This window comes from Fonsecaea nubica (assembly GCF_001646965.1).
Source record: "Fonsecaea nubica strain CBS 269.64 chromosome Unknown Scaff3, whole genome shotgun sequence".
Lineage (NCBI taxonomy): Eukaryota > Fungi > Ascomycota > Eurotiomycetes > Chaetothyriales > Herpotrichiellaceae > Fonsecaea > Fonsecaea nubica.
The window spans coordinates 516,946-535,102 of record NW_019173676.1 but is presented as its reverse complement, the minus strand read 5'-3'; the positions used below and the strand labels follow the sequence as shown (position 1 = coordinate 535,102).

The 18,157-nt window shown below is 51.2% G+C and overlaps 4 protein-coding genes across 4 annotated transcripts; 2 read left to right on the top strand and 2 right to left on the bottom strand.

The window, feature by feature from the left end:
• Positions 1-6,324: 6,324 nt before the first annotated feature.
• Positions 6,325-8,355, bottom strand: AYO20_00872 (hypothetical protein; the record flags this gene model as incomplete). The annotated part of the gene is made up of 1 exon (XM_022639180.1): positions 6,325-8,355. One exon carries the CDS (start codon positions 8,353-8,355, stop codon positions 6,325-6,327), a length of 2,031 nt encoding a protein of 676 aa, XP_022504971.1.
• Positions 8,356-8,876: 521 nt separating this feature from the next.
• On the bottom strand, positions 8,877-11,463 carry AYO20_00871 (hypothetical protein; the record flags this gene model as incomplete). The annotated part of the gene is made up of 2 exons (XM_022639179.1): positions 8,877-11,353; positions 11,418-11,463. The coding sequence occupies 2 exons, from the start codon at positions 11,461-11,463 to the stop codon at positions 8,877-8,879; spliced, it is 2,523 nt and encodes an 840-aa protein (XP_022504970.1).
• Positions 11,464-12,192: 729 nt separating this feature from the next.
• On the top strand, positions 12,193-15,883 carry AYO20_00870 (hypothetical protein; the record flags this gene model as incomplete). The annotated part of the gene is made up of 3 exons (XM_022639178.1): positions 12,193-12,480; positions 12,547-12,823; positions 13,572-15,883. 3 exons carry the CDS (start codon positions 12,193-12,195, stop codon positions 15,881-15,883), a joined length of 2,877 nt encoding a protein of 958 aa, XP_022504969.1.
• Positions 15,884-16,335: 452 nt separating this feature from the next.
• Positions 16,336-17,167, top strand: AYO20_00869 (60S ribosomal protein L17; the record flags this gene model as incomplete). The annotated part of the gene is made up of 3 exons (XM_022639177.1): positions 16,336-16,338; positions 16,409-16,625; positions 16,821-17,167. 3 exons carry the CDS (start codon positions 16,336-16,338, stop codon positions 17,165-17,167), a joined length of 567 nt encoding a protein of 188 aa, XP_022504968.1.
• Positions 17,168-18,157: the final 990 nt, after the last annotated feature.

Below are 18,157 nucleotides of genomic sequence, written 5' to 3'. Positions count from 1 at the left end.
AAAAGGACCAGCTGAGGTTGGCGAGGCGAGGCGAGGGATGCGAAGAAGCTTCGAGGCCGGCCGACGACGAGATGGCGTGATACGATATCAGAGCTGAACAGGGCTTAATGAGATACAGATATATGATGAAGCATACGATTCAAGCACATGCTGGTTGTTCTCCGCTGTTCTCCTACCATTCCTCCCACGGTTTTTGGCTGTTTATCATCACGTTGTCTCGCACACTTACCACTTGACCGAGACGAATACAAGTACCGAGTACATGTACGAGGTAGACCTCTAACGAAAGCCAGCCGGAGAAGAACGACCCTGCGGTACGCAAGCGAGCATTGATCACAGGATGGAATGGGGTCTGGACCGATGAAGGCGAGGATGCAAGGGACTGATAGCGACCCGAAGGAGAAGGAGAGGGATAAGCTTCGTCCTTTCCGTGTTGAGGCTCAGGTACAAGGACTTGTAGACATGTTCAGGACAGGGCACGAGAGGTCAGGGTCCTCGGAGTGGATATGGTAGGGTGAGTACAGGGACAGGTACAGGTCAGCGGCACTTGCCCATGGTATGCGCGTGCGCAGTTTAATGAGGATCCCTCCACCCGAAGAAGACGAAGAAGCCCATGACGACGAGAATAAACGAACTACCGTACAAGGACTTGGTATATCCTTGGGAGATTCCTCTCGGCAGAACAAGTACCGAGTACAGGTACAGGTAGTCAGATGCTACGAGGACGAGGACGAGGACGACGATGCCTCTCAGCGGCAGTCACATGGCATGGCATGCTACAAGAAGACGTCCAGCTGGTTATGGGCAGAAAGGCAGCAAGTATCGAGAATACCCGGGTCACATTACCGGGTACTTCTAGCGATGATCTGAACTACAAGTGTGTCCTTTCTTGTCCTTGTTCTTGTATCGTGCTCATGCTCATTACTCGTAGTGTGACACGACACGATATGACGACTTTAATTCCGTCCTCTCTCTTCTTTATACAAGTATACCAGGTACTTGTATGTTTGTCCGTGCATGTCATGTGCAAGCAAATCCTCTCCGCGCGCGAAAAAGAATTGGAGAAAAACTGTTCCGGTCGTGGTGTGACAGGCGCTACATTGGGCAGGGTTGGGGGGGCTATCTCGGGAGAGAGATCGAAAAACTCGGTAGAGGCCCGCGGCGGTGGTATCCGGGGTTGGACCCCTCGTATCACTTTTCACATGTAGGTAGGTAGGACAAGGACCAGGACAGGGACACTTGAGGCAGGTATGGATCAACAGGCGTCAATTGAGGGTTAAAACCATTCGTGTGCATGCGCCCCTCGCAGTGTGTTCGGCACAGATGGTAGCACGAGTCTGGGCAGCAAAGAAGACAGTAAGACCAGCTAGCATCGTGACTGTGGATTCCACATGACCCAAAAGAAAAAGTGCATTTCGAGCAGGGAACATGTACTCATAGAGTTGCGCGCGCAGCACCACCACCAGATCCCGCTATTGTTGAGAAGTTGCTTTTTCGTATTCGTATGTACCTACTCGGTACCGAGTACTCTGTACCAGATTCAAGCGCTGCTTGGGAGGCCTAGTGAGCCTGCATATGTACCTAAGAAGTAGCCGACGATGACCTACATGCCCCGCAGCAAGCGGCATCACCGCCACCAGCCGTGTCTCTGAGGACCCTAAGCGTACCTAACCTGCGGTACGCCGACACGGAGTTTTTAGCCAAGGTAGAGTGGGTAGGCCCCTACGGAGGTACTGTAGGTTCCGCTAGAGGGGCGGTTGCTTAGTGAGCTGTTGGTTTGCTGCGGTGCTACAGTCAGTGCTTGGGTCAGTCGCCTATAGGGGCTCACAGTCCCCCAAACGGGGATGCAGATGAGATTAGTTTAGCTGTTGTCCAGACACGCCAGGGTAGGGCCAACCCCTCTGCAGTCTACCTACAAGCGACCAAATTTTCTTCTTTTGCCATGCCTACAACGAATTTTTCTTCATCTTGGATTTTCTTTTTTTCTTTTTTTTTTCCCTTCATCTTTTCTTCTCCCGCACACACCACTATCGCCAGCGCTAGAATGGCCCTTTTCCACCAGTGGGTCACTGAGCATGCAGAAAATTCTGGAGAGGGGAGAAGAGACGGAGTCTGAATTCCGGCTCCGTTTGCTATTCCCAAGTGTCGTCCCGCCCAGTGACTTCCTTTTCTAGGCTGCGATCCACCAAGAAATGAGCCCAGCTACCTACCTAATAAACCTGCCCTAACCTACCTAGAACTCGCCAGCCAGATACGAGTGTCTACGAGTATCTAGTTACATCCAAGAACTCGGTTAACGAAGGTGCCCCATACGAGTACAAAGACGCAGGCTGCGTGGAGGAGGAGTGTGGGGTTTGGTACATAGGCTGTAGGTCGATAGTCACTCGACACTAGAAAAGAGAACTGCGAAAAGAAAAAGAAAAGGAAGACCAAATCGTGGATGGAAGGGACTGATCTCTTGGGTGCTTCTGTTCTGCGTCTCTATCGAATGCAAAATCTCTTGCAACCTCCAACGACGGTCGGTATCTAGAGAAGTTGGCCCGAAGGGCCCATCTTGAGGCTCGGTCAAAATGTCCAAGCAGGTGCCCAATGAGATCCGAAGAGTTATTTTAGGCATAGTCCGATCCCCCTAAGCCTCTTCTGATGGTGACCAGTACTGTCTTTCGCCTTTCTCAACTCTTGTGCTTTGGAATGATACGGCTCAAACAGAACCGTCAATATTGTTCTTGCGGAGCAAACTCACACCTCCACATCCACACCCATAACAATCTGGCAGTCGACAGTCTCAATTACACCTGGATGAAGGTGTGTCCTCAGTGTGTCGTCGACAAGTGAATATCAATGCACAACGTCCCAAGGCTGAATAGGGATCACTCGCCAAGGCAGGGTTGTTTCCGAAGACTCCAAGCTGCCTCGATACCTACCAGCGAGCTAATTACCATTGTTGCATCTTCGCCATCGTGCCGACGCGAGATCGTCATGCAAGACATTGAGCACATCAGCTGCAGGTCATAAACTGACCCATTGCCGTGCTCTTGTGTTTGTCGAGGTCGATCTCCCGTAACTCCATTCCGGCATTTCTGTATGTGCCGCAGTTTCAATGCTCAAGACACCAAAGAGTGCCGTCACGGCAAATGGGATGCACATGGGTTCAAAGCGTGACTGACGAGCGGACGGGGTAATAATATCTCAATACAGGTCTCGCAACACCTACCAGCAGCTCCGAACCCCCTCGCGGCACGATGCTCCGTATCTTCTCCGCAAGGACTGCGATGAAGAATCCTCCGTGCCAGGGAGATACTGAACGGACCATGCATCGGAGAGGTCCGACGCAATGTTCAACCTGACCTACTGTACAAGGATATGGACAAGTATCCGGACGAACTTCGCAGGACGCGACATTATTCACTTTGTCCGTAAGATGCCCGTCCTGCTAGGTGTGGTGTGACTTCGGGCTCGAGTGGTGGGCTATAACAATCCGATATTAGACCGTCAGGACGACACCGAGTATGCCCCGTCCACAAGGGTGATCATGGACAGCGGAACACACCCTCCACTCCGTGCGAGCAGCGATAGCGGAAGGGGTAGTGGTAGCGGTCGTATCGAAGGACAAGTATGCGGAACCGTGGTGCCCTTTATCATACCATTGCTCGACTCGACGAGCAAGTCTCAGACAGATGATCCATGGAATACTGGAAAATATTCCGTCTCTTCCATCTCCTCACTCCGTTCTCCGTACTCCGTCCTTAGCTCGAAGCTCGATCAATCCTCTGAGTAGGGTATTTCGGAGATGTTGTGAGCGAAAAAAGACCGCGTGTGTAAGCTGAAGTAGAAGCGGAAGCGGAATTTGATTGTTGGTGCTGATGTCGATGTCTGATGATTGAGGCCTGACAAACGTGGTCAGATCCGAATCGAATCAAGATCCGCCTAATCAGTAGCAACAAATAGATAATACGGGGGGACGATAGCCACGGGAATCTCTTTCCGGCTGTCCACCAAGGACAGACAGAATACAAGGTCTCTCTATGCCTGCAAGTACTCGTGTTCGTCGCGAGTGAATAAGCAGAATGGACTCGGGCCTAGACCCGGCATGTGGCCGTGGTCGATTCCTTGGACCTCATCAAATGTCACCTGTTTGCAGTTTGCAGTTTGCCCAGACATATGCTAGCTGGCTGGCTAGGTACTTGTGCCAGTAGTTAGTTGTACTTGGTACTTGGTACTTGGACCTGTCCTTGAACTTGAACTCGAGTACATGTCTCCGAGAATTATCCTACATCCGTACCCCGTGGCCGTGCGAGGCTCTCTCACGCCGTTGGCTTTTGCAAGGACTTGTATACTCCTATACTTGCAGGCCAGATGAGAGTAGACATTCCGAATTTACTGCGTCGCTCCGTTATTTCGGAGCTGTCACTAGCTCATTCACTCATGAGGTATGACAGCGGACATGAAAGAGTCCTCCGAGTCCGAGTCCGAGTGCAAATGCGTGCAGGTAAGTACAAGCAAGTACTTGTACATGTAGGTAAAAAGTAGTGCCTAGAATAGTATAGTATAGCGCGGTAGGGAATACAATCCCCTGAGCATCAGCGGACGGAGGAACTTGGTAGTCAGTCGCGCGGACGATATAATCCTTGAACACGAGAGACTTCTTGTATGTACTTGTATGTTCCCTGGGGAGGTCCATTTCAAGGGAGTTCTAGATTCATGTTCAGGTTCAATATGGGAAACAATTACAATGGAGGAATAGGGATCTATCATAGTCCATAATAACTACGAGTACAAGTACAAGTACAAGCACAAGCGGAAAAGGCCCGAGGGACAATGAGAACAAGAATAAGATCAAAATTCAGAGCAAGACTGGCATTGCGGAGGTCTTACGGACTTGAACCCGGTGTACCAATATGCTACAGGCTCTTGCGCGCAGTTGTCTACAGAACAGTAGGTAGTCCGCACATATCGCGGAGTATCTTGACTTGTGCTCGGTAGTGACGGGGAAAAGCCCAAACTTCTCGGACAAGAACCAGGACAAAGACGAGGGCAAGTATTGCTGCGCGGAGCCGCGAGTTCCCTGCCTCCGCAAGATGATTAAACTGTATAGAAGATCGCGAAGCGGTACCGATCACATCACATTGCACAATGGTCCCGGAAAAGGAGGCGTCAGGTCAGGTCACTGCGACATCTTGTCGGAGTTGGCGCGGAAGAACAAGTATGAGACACTGATGGTTGACTCGAGGAGAGTCAGATGCTGAGTAGGTGGCCCGGCCATCTCAATGTCATGCTTTGTCGGGGGTGATCGGTACCGCAAGCCCAGTATAGCATTCAAGGCTCAACGTCAAATGAGCGTGATCGCTCCTGGTTCCGTGTTTCTCGCGGAGTGCATTCCGACTTCCAGGCCAGCTCTGACCTTGGTGACCTCTGTCCTGGAATTGAACTCATGGCGAACGTTTCTCCGATGCGAGATTTGGCGGCGCTGTCCACGCCATTTTTGCTGAGGTGAAGCTCATGCATACCACCTGATCCACCGACACCACGAGAGATCTGTCGGGAACACTAATCAACGGGACCACGGAACCACCCGCTCGGAGTATTGCACTCGCTCCGACACGGCTACTCAGGCAAGGAAACTCGGCAAATGACTCGAATACACGTAGTGGTGTTGTCTGGTCAGGGTGCCATGGGCTCTTCCGGCCGGAAGCACGTGTGAGGTGAGTCGCATGTGGGACAAGAAAATTTCGACGTTGAAGTGGGAGGCTTCTTCTCTTGCGGCTCGGATCTTCGATGCCGTGTGGCAGAACGATTTGGCGTTTGTTATCGTTTCCGATGCCGCCACATACGCGTACAAGAGCGAGGTCGGCTTTTGATCTCGGCTTGCAATGACTCGACGAGTAGCCATATGGGTGCCATAGGTGCTTAATCGGGCCTGTCCCACCAGCGCCACAGGCGAAGCCACCCCTAACACAGCAGTGCTGCAGGGCCGTCGTCTCGACCAAAGCTAGAGCGTTCTAGACCCTCGAACATCATCTTTTCTCTGCAGCGAAAACACTGTGATAGTCGTGCGTTGTGATTCCGTGTTGCGAGGCTTGATATTGACATGCCACTGATGTCTCGCATTTGTGCCGTATCCGACTTGATGATCGACACCTGCTGTCTGCGCTCGTTTGCAGAGCTGGCTCAAGTAGTATCGACCGAACATCGGGCGAATTTAGGCAACCGAGAAGAAGTCCATTCGATACAATGTGGTGCGCAAAACAAGTCCGTGTCTAGGGCCCGAGACAACGGAACGTGCCAATTGCCAATTCTTCCCAGCACATTCCCCTAATGGCAATCTTACTCAAAGCCTTCCCATTCTCCCTTCTCCTGCGGACTGTGCACCTGCCTCTTTGCTCGTATACTCTCTTTCACAGCGTCCCGCTTACGGTTCGTTTCCCTTCTCTCGTAACCGCTCTGTGTCCCAATCCTGGCCTTCCGCTTCATCCGTTTGGTTTTCTCGTCATCATCGGCATGAATAGCGCGACGGGCCTTGACACCGTGCAATCTGAGGTCTTTCCTTGCTGATTTAGAGACGTTAGGTAGAGCGTGAAGTAACCAAGGCTGGATCCCCGACGTCGTGGATGAAGCCAGATCCTTACTTTCGGCGTCGTGCGAGTCCTCGTTGGTCTTCTGACTGGCAGCAATCACGTTCGCTATGCCTTTCACGTATTGAATATCCTCTTTAGTGTAGAAGCTGACACAGACACCTCCTTCTCTACCACCTCTCCCGGTCCTCCCTGCGCGATGAACATACCCGGCAACAGTGGTCGGGATATCGTAGTTTACAACCACGTTGACTCCTCGAAAATCCACACCACGCGACAGAAGGTCCGTAGTGACCAAGACCCATATTTTCCCTTGTCGAAACCCCTCCATAACAGTCGATCGGGCGCGTTGAGACAGAGCAGCATGGAGTACTGCCACTCGGGATGAACCGCCCGCCTGGGCTGGAATGTCATATTGAAGCTCGTTGTACAATGCTTGCGCGCGGTCGACCGTCTGTGTGAAGACCAGAAATGGTGGGCGGGGAGGCGCAATGTCGGTACCTTGGCGTTTCGAAGTTGATATCGGCCGTGCTGGATGAAGTAGTTGACGCATGCCGAGAAGCTTTCCGGATTCTGTTGCGGTGTATACTAGTCGATGTGAAATCGTTGGCAAGCTTGTATCTTTCAAGCCGATAATGGTCCGGATCAGTAATGGACATTGACTCCCAGACAGTTCGAGTATTCTTTGGCGGTCCGAAATGGTCTGTACTGCGAGCTCCTCGATACTAGCTCCAATGGTTGCCGACCACATGCTCACCCTCAAGTTGGGTGAAACGCATGCAGACCAAACAGCAAGCGTTTGAGATCGGAAGAGGGGATCAAGAAGAACATCCGCCTCGTCAAATATCAGGGTTTCAACTTCGGGTAAAGATTGCGGAGATGAGTCTCCGTCTTCTTCCCAAGATGGACAAAGAAGATGTACGAGGCTGAGTGGTGTCGAGACAAGAATGTCGGTCTTGACGAGAGCCGAGCGCATGACAGGTCCGCTTTCATCCTCACTTTGATCCGCCTCTGCCTCTTCTTCAGAGTCCTCCGCATGTAAAGGTGCTGCTCCTTCGAATAGTCTCATTCCTTTCTTTGCTGCTGTAATAGTCACACCCGTCTTGGTTGTCAGTTTCCTCCCCTCATTGACTATCTGGAAGACCAATTCCTTTGTAGGAGCCAGAATGATGGCACGAATATGTCTGTCAACAGTGGGCCCCGAGTGTCGATGAGCCCTCGAAATCTTCTCGATCAATGGAATGAGGAAAGCAAGCGTTTTGCCGCTTCCTGTTGGCGCGATGGTCAAGAGATCAGGCTCGGCATTTCGTTGTTCATCCAAGCGCTTTAATAGCAGTGGCAGGGTTGCGATTTGAACCTCGGTCGGCTCAAAATATGCCTGGTCTGATATGTTTCGTGCCAGAGTCGCGTTGATTTCGTAAGTCGCACGCAGTTGGTCAAAAGACGTAAGCGGCTGAGGAAAGAGGCGCGACTGTTCTTTTTGCGCCTTTCTTGATTCCGACGACCTGCCCAAGGAGCGGAACCGGTTCAAATCCACGATCTTGATTTTGTGTTTCTTGTGGAGTTGGCGGATTTCCTGTTCGGGCAGCTGTGTAGACGTTGTCGCATGGGTACCATCACGATCTGCTTGACCCGGCTCCCTCTTCCGTTTTCGACCAGCGACAGACTCTGTTGCATCCTGAATAGGTGCTTGTCCTGATGCAGAAGGGATATTTTGTGGCGACGGTCTCGAAATTTTTGACTTCAGGCCCGTAGAGCGGGATAGCAGTTTGAGAGCATCCATGGCTTGTCCGAACGATTGGGAACCACTAAGTCCTATGTAGTACAGACAGGAGGTGTCGCGATTCACCGGTGAGACCGCCTGACGCCTCTTGTGGTGGGTTCGGAAACTTGCTTGCACTGATCAAAGCATCAAAAGCTTCGAGGACGGCGAGATTTTGGGTTTTATGCCAAGAACGCGGAGTATATATTTTCCGGTAGCGACCAGCCCTCGTCCCCCTACCACTTTTCAGCATTCCTCCAAATACGAGAGCGCTCTCCTCAAATGTCACGATGCTTGATTCACGCCCCGAAGTGTTCGGTAGATATGCTTCATCTATAAATTGGATGTCTAGCGAGGCTTGCGGCGAATCCCTGACCGTACTATTAGGTCACAAGCCAGGTGCAGGGATAAACTAGTAGCTCTAGGCATTGACGGTGTGCTCAGTCTGAGTGTTCTCGTTAAATTTGGCGGCGTGGTATCATTGACAAAGGTTCAGCCACAGAAGCTTGCGAAACCCAGACTAAACAATCAAGCTGTCGGTTTCAGAAACTCGACCTTCCCCAGGGCGGAAGGATGGCTTCGACAGGATGATCAGCTCGTGTATACTCGCTTTTGAAATGGTATCGTCCGGAACCCACCCAGCAACCATCAACTTCCAGACCTTGAGCCTGTTTATCACGCACTTCAGGCAAGACAATGCAGGCGCGAGCGTTTGGGGGCACCGTAACGTCCATGCTGAATGTGTTGCCATCCAGCTTCCAGCGACATTCTATACGTCCATAGACAGACTCGTAGATGATTTCAGCATACGAGAGCATTCGGTTAACGCACGGCTCAATCAGGACGTTTCTCCAACCAGGCCTGTCGGGCTTGATCCCACCAACGCTCTCGTGCAACCAACTTGTGACAGAACCCAGCGCGTGATGATTAAAACTTGTCATGCTGGCTTCGTTGATACGGCCATCAGGCTTAAGACTATCCCAACGCTCCCATGTCGTCGTTGCGCCCATGCGGACTGGATAGAGCAGTGAGGGAGTGGATCGTGACAGAAGCATTTGGTACGCTAGCGCGTCCTGGTAGGACTTCGTGAGGCTGGGGAGCAGAAAGGCGGTGCCGACAAAGCCGGTTGAGATGCAGAAGTCGTCAAAACGAAGGGCACGGGAGAGGCGCGCGGCTGTTGCTTGTTCACTTGCCACGAAATGAGATCTCTCGTCGGAAGGCAGGAGGTCAAAGGCGATGGCGAGCGCATGTGCTGTGGGCGTGTCAGGGGCCAGAAGCCCTGCAGGTGTCACATATTTCGCTTGAAAAGCCATCAATAGCTGGGAGTGAGCAGCACCAAAGTCAGAAAAATCGTCCGATTTCTGGAGCTCTTCGGAGATGAAGGCCATTCTCTCCGTCGACTCGATCAGGAAACAGTCTGCGACAAAGGTACCATCTGTCCGACCTCTTCCCGAGTTATTGGGCGGCGCAGAGGGGTCCAACCAGTCGCCAAACTGCCATTGATAGGGATCCCAAAGACCATCTTCACCGCGCCGGACAACCTTTTCAAGGTACTGCTTCATGCTGTCATATTGGCGCGACAGAATATTGATATCGTTTGTCATCATGTAGAGCTGGAATGGTACCATGACTGCGGCGTCCCCCCAAACTCCATTCTGCATGTGATGCCAGCCCTCATCTTCAGGGCCAAGTCCTGTCAGACAATTTGGTACATAGAGCGGTACCATTCCTTGCTTCCAGTTCTTGTGATTGTCCATTTGATCGGCATACAGATCCTGCAGCCAATCTCCCAGAATCCCGCCAGTATCATAGAGAAAGGTGGCAGTTGGTGCAAAGAGATTCAAATCACCTGTCCATCCCAGTCTCTCATCTCTAGAAGGACATTCAGTCGGTACGCTGAGGAAGTTCCCCCTCATACTCCACACCGTGTTTTTGTGTAGTTGGTTAACCTCATCATTGGAGCAGGAAAACCAACCCGTTCTTCGCATGTCAGAATGCATCACTTCCGCAACGACACTGTCCTTCGTCAAGGGCGTCTCAGCGTCCTGTTCAGACCAACCCGACACTTCGACGAATCGAAACCCATGAAACGTAAAGTTGGGGTGCCAGTCTGTCAAGACTGTTCCTGCACATATCACTGTGTCTTTCGCTTCCGCTGTGCGCAACGGACCTGTGCCCAGCTCGTCGTTTTCAACTACTTCTGCGTGGCGGAATGTGACTTTGTGTCCCGCAGGCTTGAGGAGACGCCTGATGCACAGTCGACCGGCGATATTTTGTCCGAAATCAATGATGATTTTGCCAGATGCAGATTTCAAAAACGACTTCGGTCGAAGGCGTTCCGTTACTCGTACTGGTGGCCCGTTGGGCGAGGTCAGAGGTGCAACAGCGATGTTTGAGACTCTAGTTTCACTCCATGTGACCTGGGACAGCTCATCATGTGCCCGACCTATCTCCATGGCTCGCTGCTGGTCATAGACTTCTCCATTGTAGATCTCGCTACTCAGAATAGCTGAAGTGGTGGCCGTCCAGGAAGAGTCTGTACAGACAATAAACGGCTCATCAGTTCCGTCGAATTGCACTTCTAGTTGCGCCAGGATACCAAGCTCGGTGCCGTAAACAAACCTTCGACAGACCCAGGACAAGGCTGATGCGAACCAGCCAGGTCCCACATCAAGCAGAAGGACGTTTTCAACACCAGGCAGAAGGAGGCCCCCAACATCATGAACTTGATAGTGGAGACGCTTGTTATAACTCTGCCAACCTGGTGCCATACACTCGTCCCCGACTGACTTGTTATTGAGACGTGCAAAGTAGACTCCATGGCTGGTGGCATATAGTCGGGCCATTTTGATTGTCCTGTTAGAGGGTAAGAAGAACCGTTTTCGAAAAATCAATGGACGGGCAGATCCATCATCGTTCAGGGGGACAGAATCCTTGATTGTGATCATGCTGGCGGCCCAGTCATGGCTGTCAAGCAGAGCGGCCTCGACCATGCTCCAGTCTGACCAATTTGAGGGTTCTATTACCACTCGCGAGGTATTCCCTTCATCTTGACTATACATGCCATAGCACCGGACACGAACCTTCCGTTGCTCCCTGGATTTCAAAGCGCTGCATAGGGGAGGCCATGGTACGAATACTGATTCCGAACTATCGACATGGTATAACTCAGTCTCACCGCCACTCACAGGACGGATTTCAAGCTGATAGGCTGTCTGAACCCAACCATAGACATGGTCGTTTGTGGTACAAAACCGCCAGGAGATTCTAGGTCTGCAAAATTGGACACCAAAACCAGAATGATGTTGCTCAAAAGTAGGGGCCGTAACTTTGACCGAGGGAATGGGGAGTTCTTTTGCTAGGTGAGGTAGACCAGTCATCCTGCACCCAGGTACTCAGATACTGTAGGTGCCAAAGGTTCTTCTTCTCTGCGACGTAGAGAAGGTTGTCCCGAGACGACTCCTGCGGTTTGATCAGCCATCTCGGGCGGCCCAAGTTCTAGATCAGTAAGCGACACTGCGCGTGTCGAATTCGGCTAGGGAAGGATGTACTGGGGACAAAGGCACCATGACCATGGGCGAGAACTGCGACCATAGTTGCAGAGCAAAGTGGGCGATGCCAGGTCAGTGGCGGGAAATTGGGGCCGAATGAGACAGAAGGAAAGTGACGCGGCAATGATTGACGCACCTGCGGACGCCCCTCCATATTAACATTGTGGCGAATGCGTGCACCTTGATATTTCATAACAACAAGACTTGAGACGCGAAGGTCGAAATGCTCGAAGAACGTCTAACAGATGACTTAGAGACTCTCAGAAGCCTCTCGTTGCCCATTTGAAGCCGCGCCCTTTGCCCAAACATGGTCATCGGACTTCTCATCCTCACCTCGATTCCCACCGTCACAGGTGTCGCTCAAGCTATTCATGGGCAGAAGAAGCACAAGGAGCGCGAGAAGGATGCAAGGCGCATGCAAAAATTCTACATCGATGTCAGCTGTGAAGCCCAGAACTCTCGGATACGTGAAATTCACGAGAAGAGACTCGTTCTGAGAGATGACCGTGTGTGGATAGGGCCGCATGAAGCTTTGAATCCGTGCAAAGAAGGATATGTCGCCGAAGCGTTCTACATCGAGTATCCAGACAACGAGGTAAGTGACCCCAGATCAATCCCAAGTCGTGCTATGTGAATTTCCAGACTGATGGCTTTGTTCTAGAGAGTTCCCGTTCCCATGGGCCTTGTTAGCCAAGTTCGAGACGACCCTCCGCTGTTGAACTGGATATACGTGGACAAAGACACGATGGAGCTGAGATATGGCAATAAATCAGCCAGTATTGAGCACCACGTCGGACCGTGGGATTGGACAGAAGACGAACAACGTATAACTTTTGATGAAAGCGAGGCCTTTTTGGCTGTCGAAGACACCTCCACGCGACAATGGCAGCTATATTATGACATGGAAAATGACGGACTCGATGGTTTTCTTCCGAAGGGTAGGCGGAGGTTTCAGATCAAGCTGGAGCGGACTTTGATACCAGGAGCAGAGGGAGGGAAATAACGACGTTATGCTGTATATGTACATGTAAAGTTTTATCGCTTGTAAATCAAACTAGGTGAATTTCCCTATGTTTCGTGTATCGTGAATCATGTCAATTCGACTCTTATTTTCAAGTTGCTCTAGACAGTTTTGAGAATGTCTCTCTCCTCAAAGAAGAGATGTTTATAGATGCGGGTGAGGCACTTCTGACACGCGCAAACAAACATTAAAAGTCACTGTTCACGGTTCATTTATTCATTTCACTTCAAACGGCATCCCCCCCCCCCAACAACTCTTCATCCTTATCACCGCTCGTTCTCATCCGTCATGGTTCTCTGTTCGCACTTTATTTCCTATCTCTCTCATTCATTACTAAGATGTCAGGAAAACACACCTCCCGCCCTGACCCCTCTTGGGAGATAATCGGTAGAAAGGGTCAGTGGCAGGTTCTTCCTATCCAGCCCTACAGTGATGCGGACCAACGGACCTGGCCTCCCAAACCCTACAGGCCTAGTTCAGAAGAACGGCACTTGATCACTCTGGCAAAAGCATGGTCAGAGAAGATGGGCATCCAGCGAGCGGGTAAGCAATGCTGTCGCGTCTGCTTCTCAACCTCACAATGTCATTGGGTCAGATGGCTGAGTTGTGCTTGCTCCATGACCACCAATGAAATAGATGTTGAACCCTTCTGATCCTGAACACAGGTCTGAACTACTATCTCGACCACCTCCCCCGTGGCTATGCCGTGTTCGAAATAGATCAGCATGGAAAGACAGGCGTGACCTATAAGCGACTCTTTGGCCATCGCTCTGGCAAGTACTACGATTCCATTCTTCGGTTTCAACCACATTTCCTTTGGTTGATGTCGGGAATGCAGGGTATTTGTGAATGCATACTCTGTGGCTCTTACAAAGCGGAACCGATTAAACGTCGAACTCGCCTTAACTCAGAAAACCAGCTCCCCATCCCAAGGGAAAAGCGGCTTGAAAGCGAATCCTCGTCAAGGTCAGCTTCCATTGCTGGTCGTGCGACCGGGTCTTTTTCAAATCGTCCACAGCGCCATATCAAAGCCGCCGGAGCTCCCTACGCTCGGGACGCAGAAGGGACGGAAGACGTGTTTAAAGACCAGTTGAGGAGACTAGAGGCCAGCAAAGGTGGCACAACCGGAATCGAGGACGACGTTAGAGAACCTAACTCTATCGACTGGAGAGCTGAGCACTCCTGGACGACTCAAAATGTTCAAGACTGGGCCGGGATAGATCATGTTCAGCGGAGTTTGACTTTGATCGAGCATCAACACGCCTTTGTGCCCCGAGTCGGAGAACTTGTGTTATTCTGCCCAATCTTTCTTCATGAGCACTACCTCATGCTCGACGAAAAGACTCAGGAGTACAAGTTCTATTCCTTTACCCAGAAATGTTTTCACGGGTTACCTACCTGGAGAGGTGGAGTTATCACAGCTGTGCCGTCTGCTGTCGCAACTGATGGACCTGTCGATTTCCCGGATATCCAAGATCTTCCCTCTAAGCAGAACAATCTTAACACCGGAGGCTTCCGAGTGGAAACATTTCCAGATCCTAATGATGAGGAGGATAAAACAATGTCCAAACAATACCGCTATCTCCCCTTACGGAATATCCGACCCTTGAGTCACTGGCAGATGTTGCTTCGAGGAACTCCGAGGAGGCAATGGCACCCATCAATTGAACATGCTCTGACCTGTATGACCAGTATCTCACTTCTGGAGAAATGGTACTTTAAGGGAGATTGGCCTTACGCTACCATTCGCTGCAAGGGTATTTACATAGGGCCTGAGCTGATCACGGTTGGAGATGCCGTCAGAATCGCCCCACGTGAGAATGGGAAAAGATGCACTGATGTGCTGGTTGTGGAATCAATCAGACTTCATCTTGACGACATCAAGCCGGAGCACGTCACCCCAGATTCACCGTTGCTATCGACGAGGTCCTACATAACCCTAGTCGGCAGAGGGTACACCATTGACCAAAGCCGTCGTCAACAGCACAAAGCCGACGATGCCAACTCTCAACTCGGTGGTGCTGAAGCGGTGTCTCAAGACGAGGTTAAGACAGTCTTCCGCCCAGTAGGTTCAGCGCTCTACGGTCCATGGTACTGCTTGCACGAAGCTCATCAGCGATACGAGATTTCGCACGACCAAATTCTTGGAAGACTATGCGAAGGTGCAGCTGTGCAGCTCTGGACGGGGCTGTTGCAACGCAGATCTGCCAAGAGTAAGATACGTGGCATCAAACCATCCCTGGATTACGACTTGAAAGGGATTGAAGATGGTCGCGTCTACGCCACGCAGGCAGATGAAAGATTGGGAGAGGCCGACACTGGCTCTGTGCTCTGGTACTGGGCGGACACTCGCGCTGAAGCATTGGATCTACAAACGATAAATGGACTTGAGGTCGGCAGATACGACACAACACGGGACAAGGATACACTGGAACTTTGGAGGACGCATCTGAAAATTCTTAACGGCCAACAACTCTCGCTTGACCCAATTGCCTCCAGATACACCTCCAACTTCCCCGATCTCGAAACAAACGAGTCCAAGCGGGGAAGGCCGACAGGTTCAAAGGTCATCAACGGCAAATTGTATAGGCCTGGCGATCCTGGATATGAGGATGCTATTGCCGGAGCGATTCTAGAGCCGCAGACAACGCCGAGTAAGCGTAAAGGTAGCCAATTGGCAGGGGCAGCCCTTGTGTCCACAGACGAGGAAGACGAAGAGGGAGAGACCTCTGGGGCTGAAGCGGAATATTGGTACGATGCAGCAGACGTCCCGGCAGTGGTCCAGACGATCGAAGAAGTCGAACGCCCTGTGCTGAAGCAAAAGAAGCTGAAGACAAAGAGAGAGATCATGGCCAGTGCCGTTGAGGACGAGGAGATCTCAGATGATGAAGATTGGTACAGACATATTCCGCTGGCTCGAGGCGGAACTGAAGAGACAGAAGGTGGTGATTACGATCCCCGAGCCGAAGTGGGTTAGCAGTGGGAAAGACAAAGGAGGGAAACTGAGCAAGACAGAACATGTTTGTGGGCTAACTCATATGTGTCTTTCGAGAGAGAGTCTTCAGTTTCGTATGAACAGAGCTGTCTGCCAAGCGAAAAAAGGGACAGTCAAGAATCCGTACGAACAAGTTGAGCTTCAATCAAGAATCAGAACCGAGAGACCAGAGTGCGAACAAGGACCAGAGTATATCAAAAGGTCAAAAGGTGAAGGATTGGAGGCTGAAAACGGCTTAGCGTCATTTCATGCCAAGGCGAACCACACAGGAAGACTCGGAATAGTTGCCTCGCACATCCCTCTCAATGTGCGCAGAATCGCAGTCTTGGCATTTCCCACAACCAAAATTTCCCGCGTAGTGTGCGGCCTTCATTTTCGAGGTAGAATCGACAACAACAACTAGGACCATCTCATTCACTCCCACACCCGTCAAGATGGTATGTTTACTTTGCCTTGGATTGAATCCATTAAATGAGTCTATGCGGATGACTGACTTCTGCCACCTAGGTCCGCTACGCCCCTGCCGAACGAATTCCCAGTGCCCGCTCGGCTCGAAGCCGTGGCAGTTACCTGCGAGTCAGTTTCAAAAACACCCGTGAGACTGCTCAAGCCATCAACGGATGGAAACTCGATCGCGCCCTCCAATACCTCGAAAATGTCAAACAACTCAAGGAGGCTGTGCCAATGAGAAGATATGCCGGTAGCACTGGACGGACTGCACAAGGTACGCCAACCCCTGAGAGCAAGACAATGGTGGATCATCTCTTGGGAGAATATTCCTACAAGCGCACTCTGTCGAGAGCCTTGAGGCGCAATTTTCACAATATGATGGGGACGACTTTAGATGAAGGGCCGATTTTCTGCTATGCGATCTGGCGCGAATCCTAAATGCAGTTTGCTAACATTTTGTCCTCCGCAGGCAAACAATTCGGTGTCTCAAAAGCGCGCTGGCCTGTCAAGTCGGCCGAGTTCCTGTTGGGTCTGCTCAAGAACGCCGAGGCCAATGCCGACACCAAGGGTCTGGACACCTCAAAACTCATCGTCAAACACATCCAAGTCAACCAAGCACCGAAGCAGCGACGTCGCACGTACCGTGCCCACGGCCGTATCAACCCGTACATGTCCAACCCATGCCACATCGAGTTGATCTTGACGGAAGCTGAGGAGGCCGTGTCCAAGGCCGAGGAGTTGGGTGTTGCCAAGGGAACAAGATTGTCCACCAGACAGCGAGCTGCTCGGAGACAGAAGGCCATCACGGCGGCATGAGGGGGTTGATGAAAATGCTCAGTGTGTTCTTTCCTCTTCCGAATGTTGATTGATCGGGGACGGTGAGCAGATACGAAGGGGGCTTTCTTCGTGCATTGGGGAGTCCATGGAAAAGAAGCGATAGGTCGGCTCGGAATGACCCTAGATGCGCTCGTTCGTCGTCTCGATTTGCCGGAAGGCTTTGCTCTAAGCGACTGAATGAGAAAAGTACTTGTGCAAAGCCGTGGCCGGTGCTTTCGACAATACAAAATATTGATCACAATGCGGCTATTCGTGGTTCATTCCATACTGTTTCAATTTGATCACCAGTTTCGTGCTCCAAATTGTCCCTCGCGATGTGGTCTCCGTGTTACCAACGCTGTCTACTCTTCTTCGGGTCTTCTTTTGGAGTCGACCATGTTATAATGCTCCGACGAGCGTGGCCTTGGATGGCGGCGACACCTCTTAGATTTTCGTTTTTCCCTTCTCAGACAAAATCTGGATGCCGAACAGTGGCTCAGCACGTGAAATCGATTGACGTTTTCCCCAACAATCTTCCTGTCTCTGCTCGTCCCGGATCATGTGTTTGCGGTTTCCACGCTTCGGTTCGTACGCGAGGCTTGGATAAATGAAGGTGTCTGAGACCTGCATTCACATTTTACAGCTGGTGCGCTTGACTTTCTCTACACGTTATGGAATTCTTGATCGACCAGTCCATTCAACCATACCTAGCGTATAAAGTGTCGTCCACCAGCCAGCCTCTTGGGGATTCCGCCAGTCTTTACTAACCCCATGCTATTCAAATTTCATACAAGAGATTGATGTACAGCAGGGCCAAGGAATGGGCAACTGTCGCCCACAAGATTCCATACCCAGTCTGACGTTGACTTTCTCCAAAAGCCACCACGGAGTTCCAAGACTGCTCCTTCTAATAGTGGTAGTCCTCCGAATGAAGCATCGATCCGGGTTCTGTCTCCGCAATATCGATACCCCACATCTATTCTACAAGCG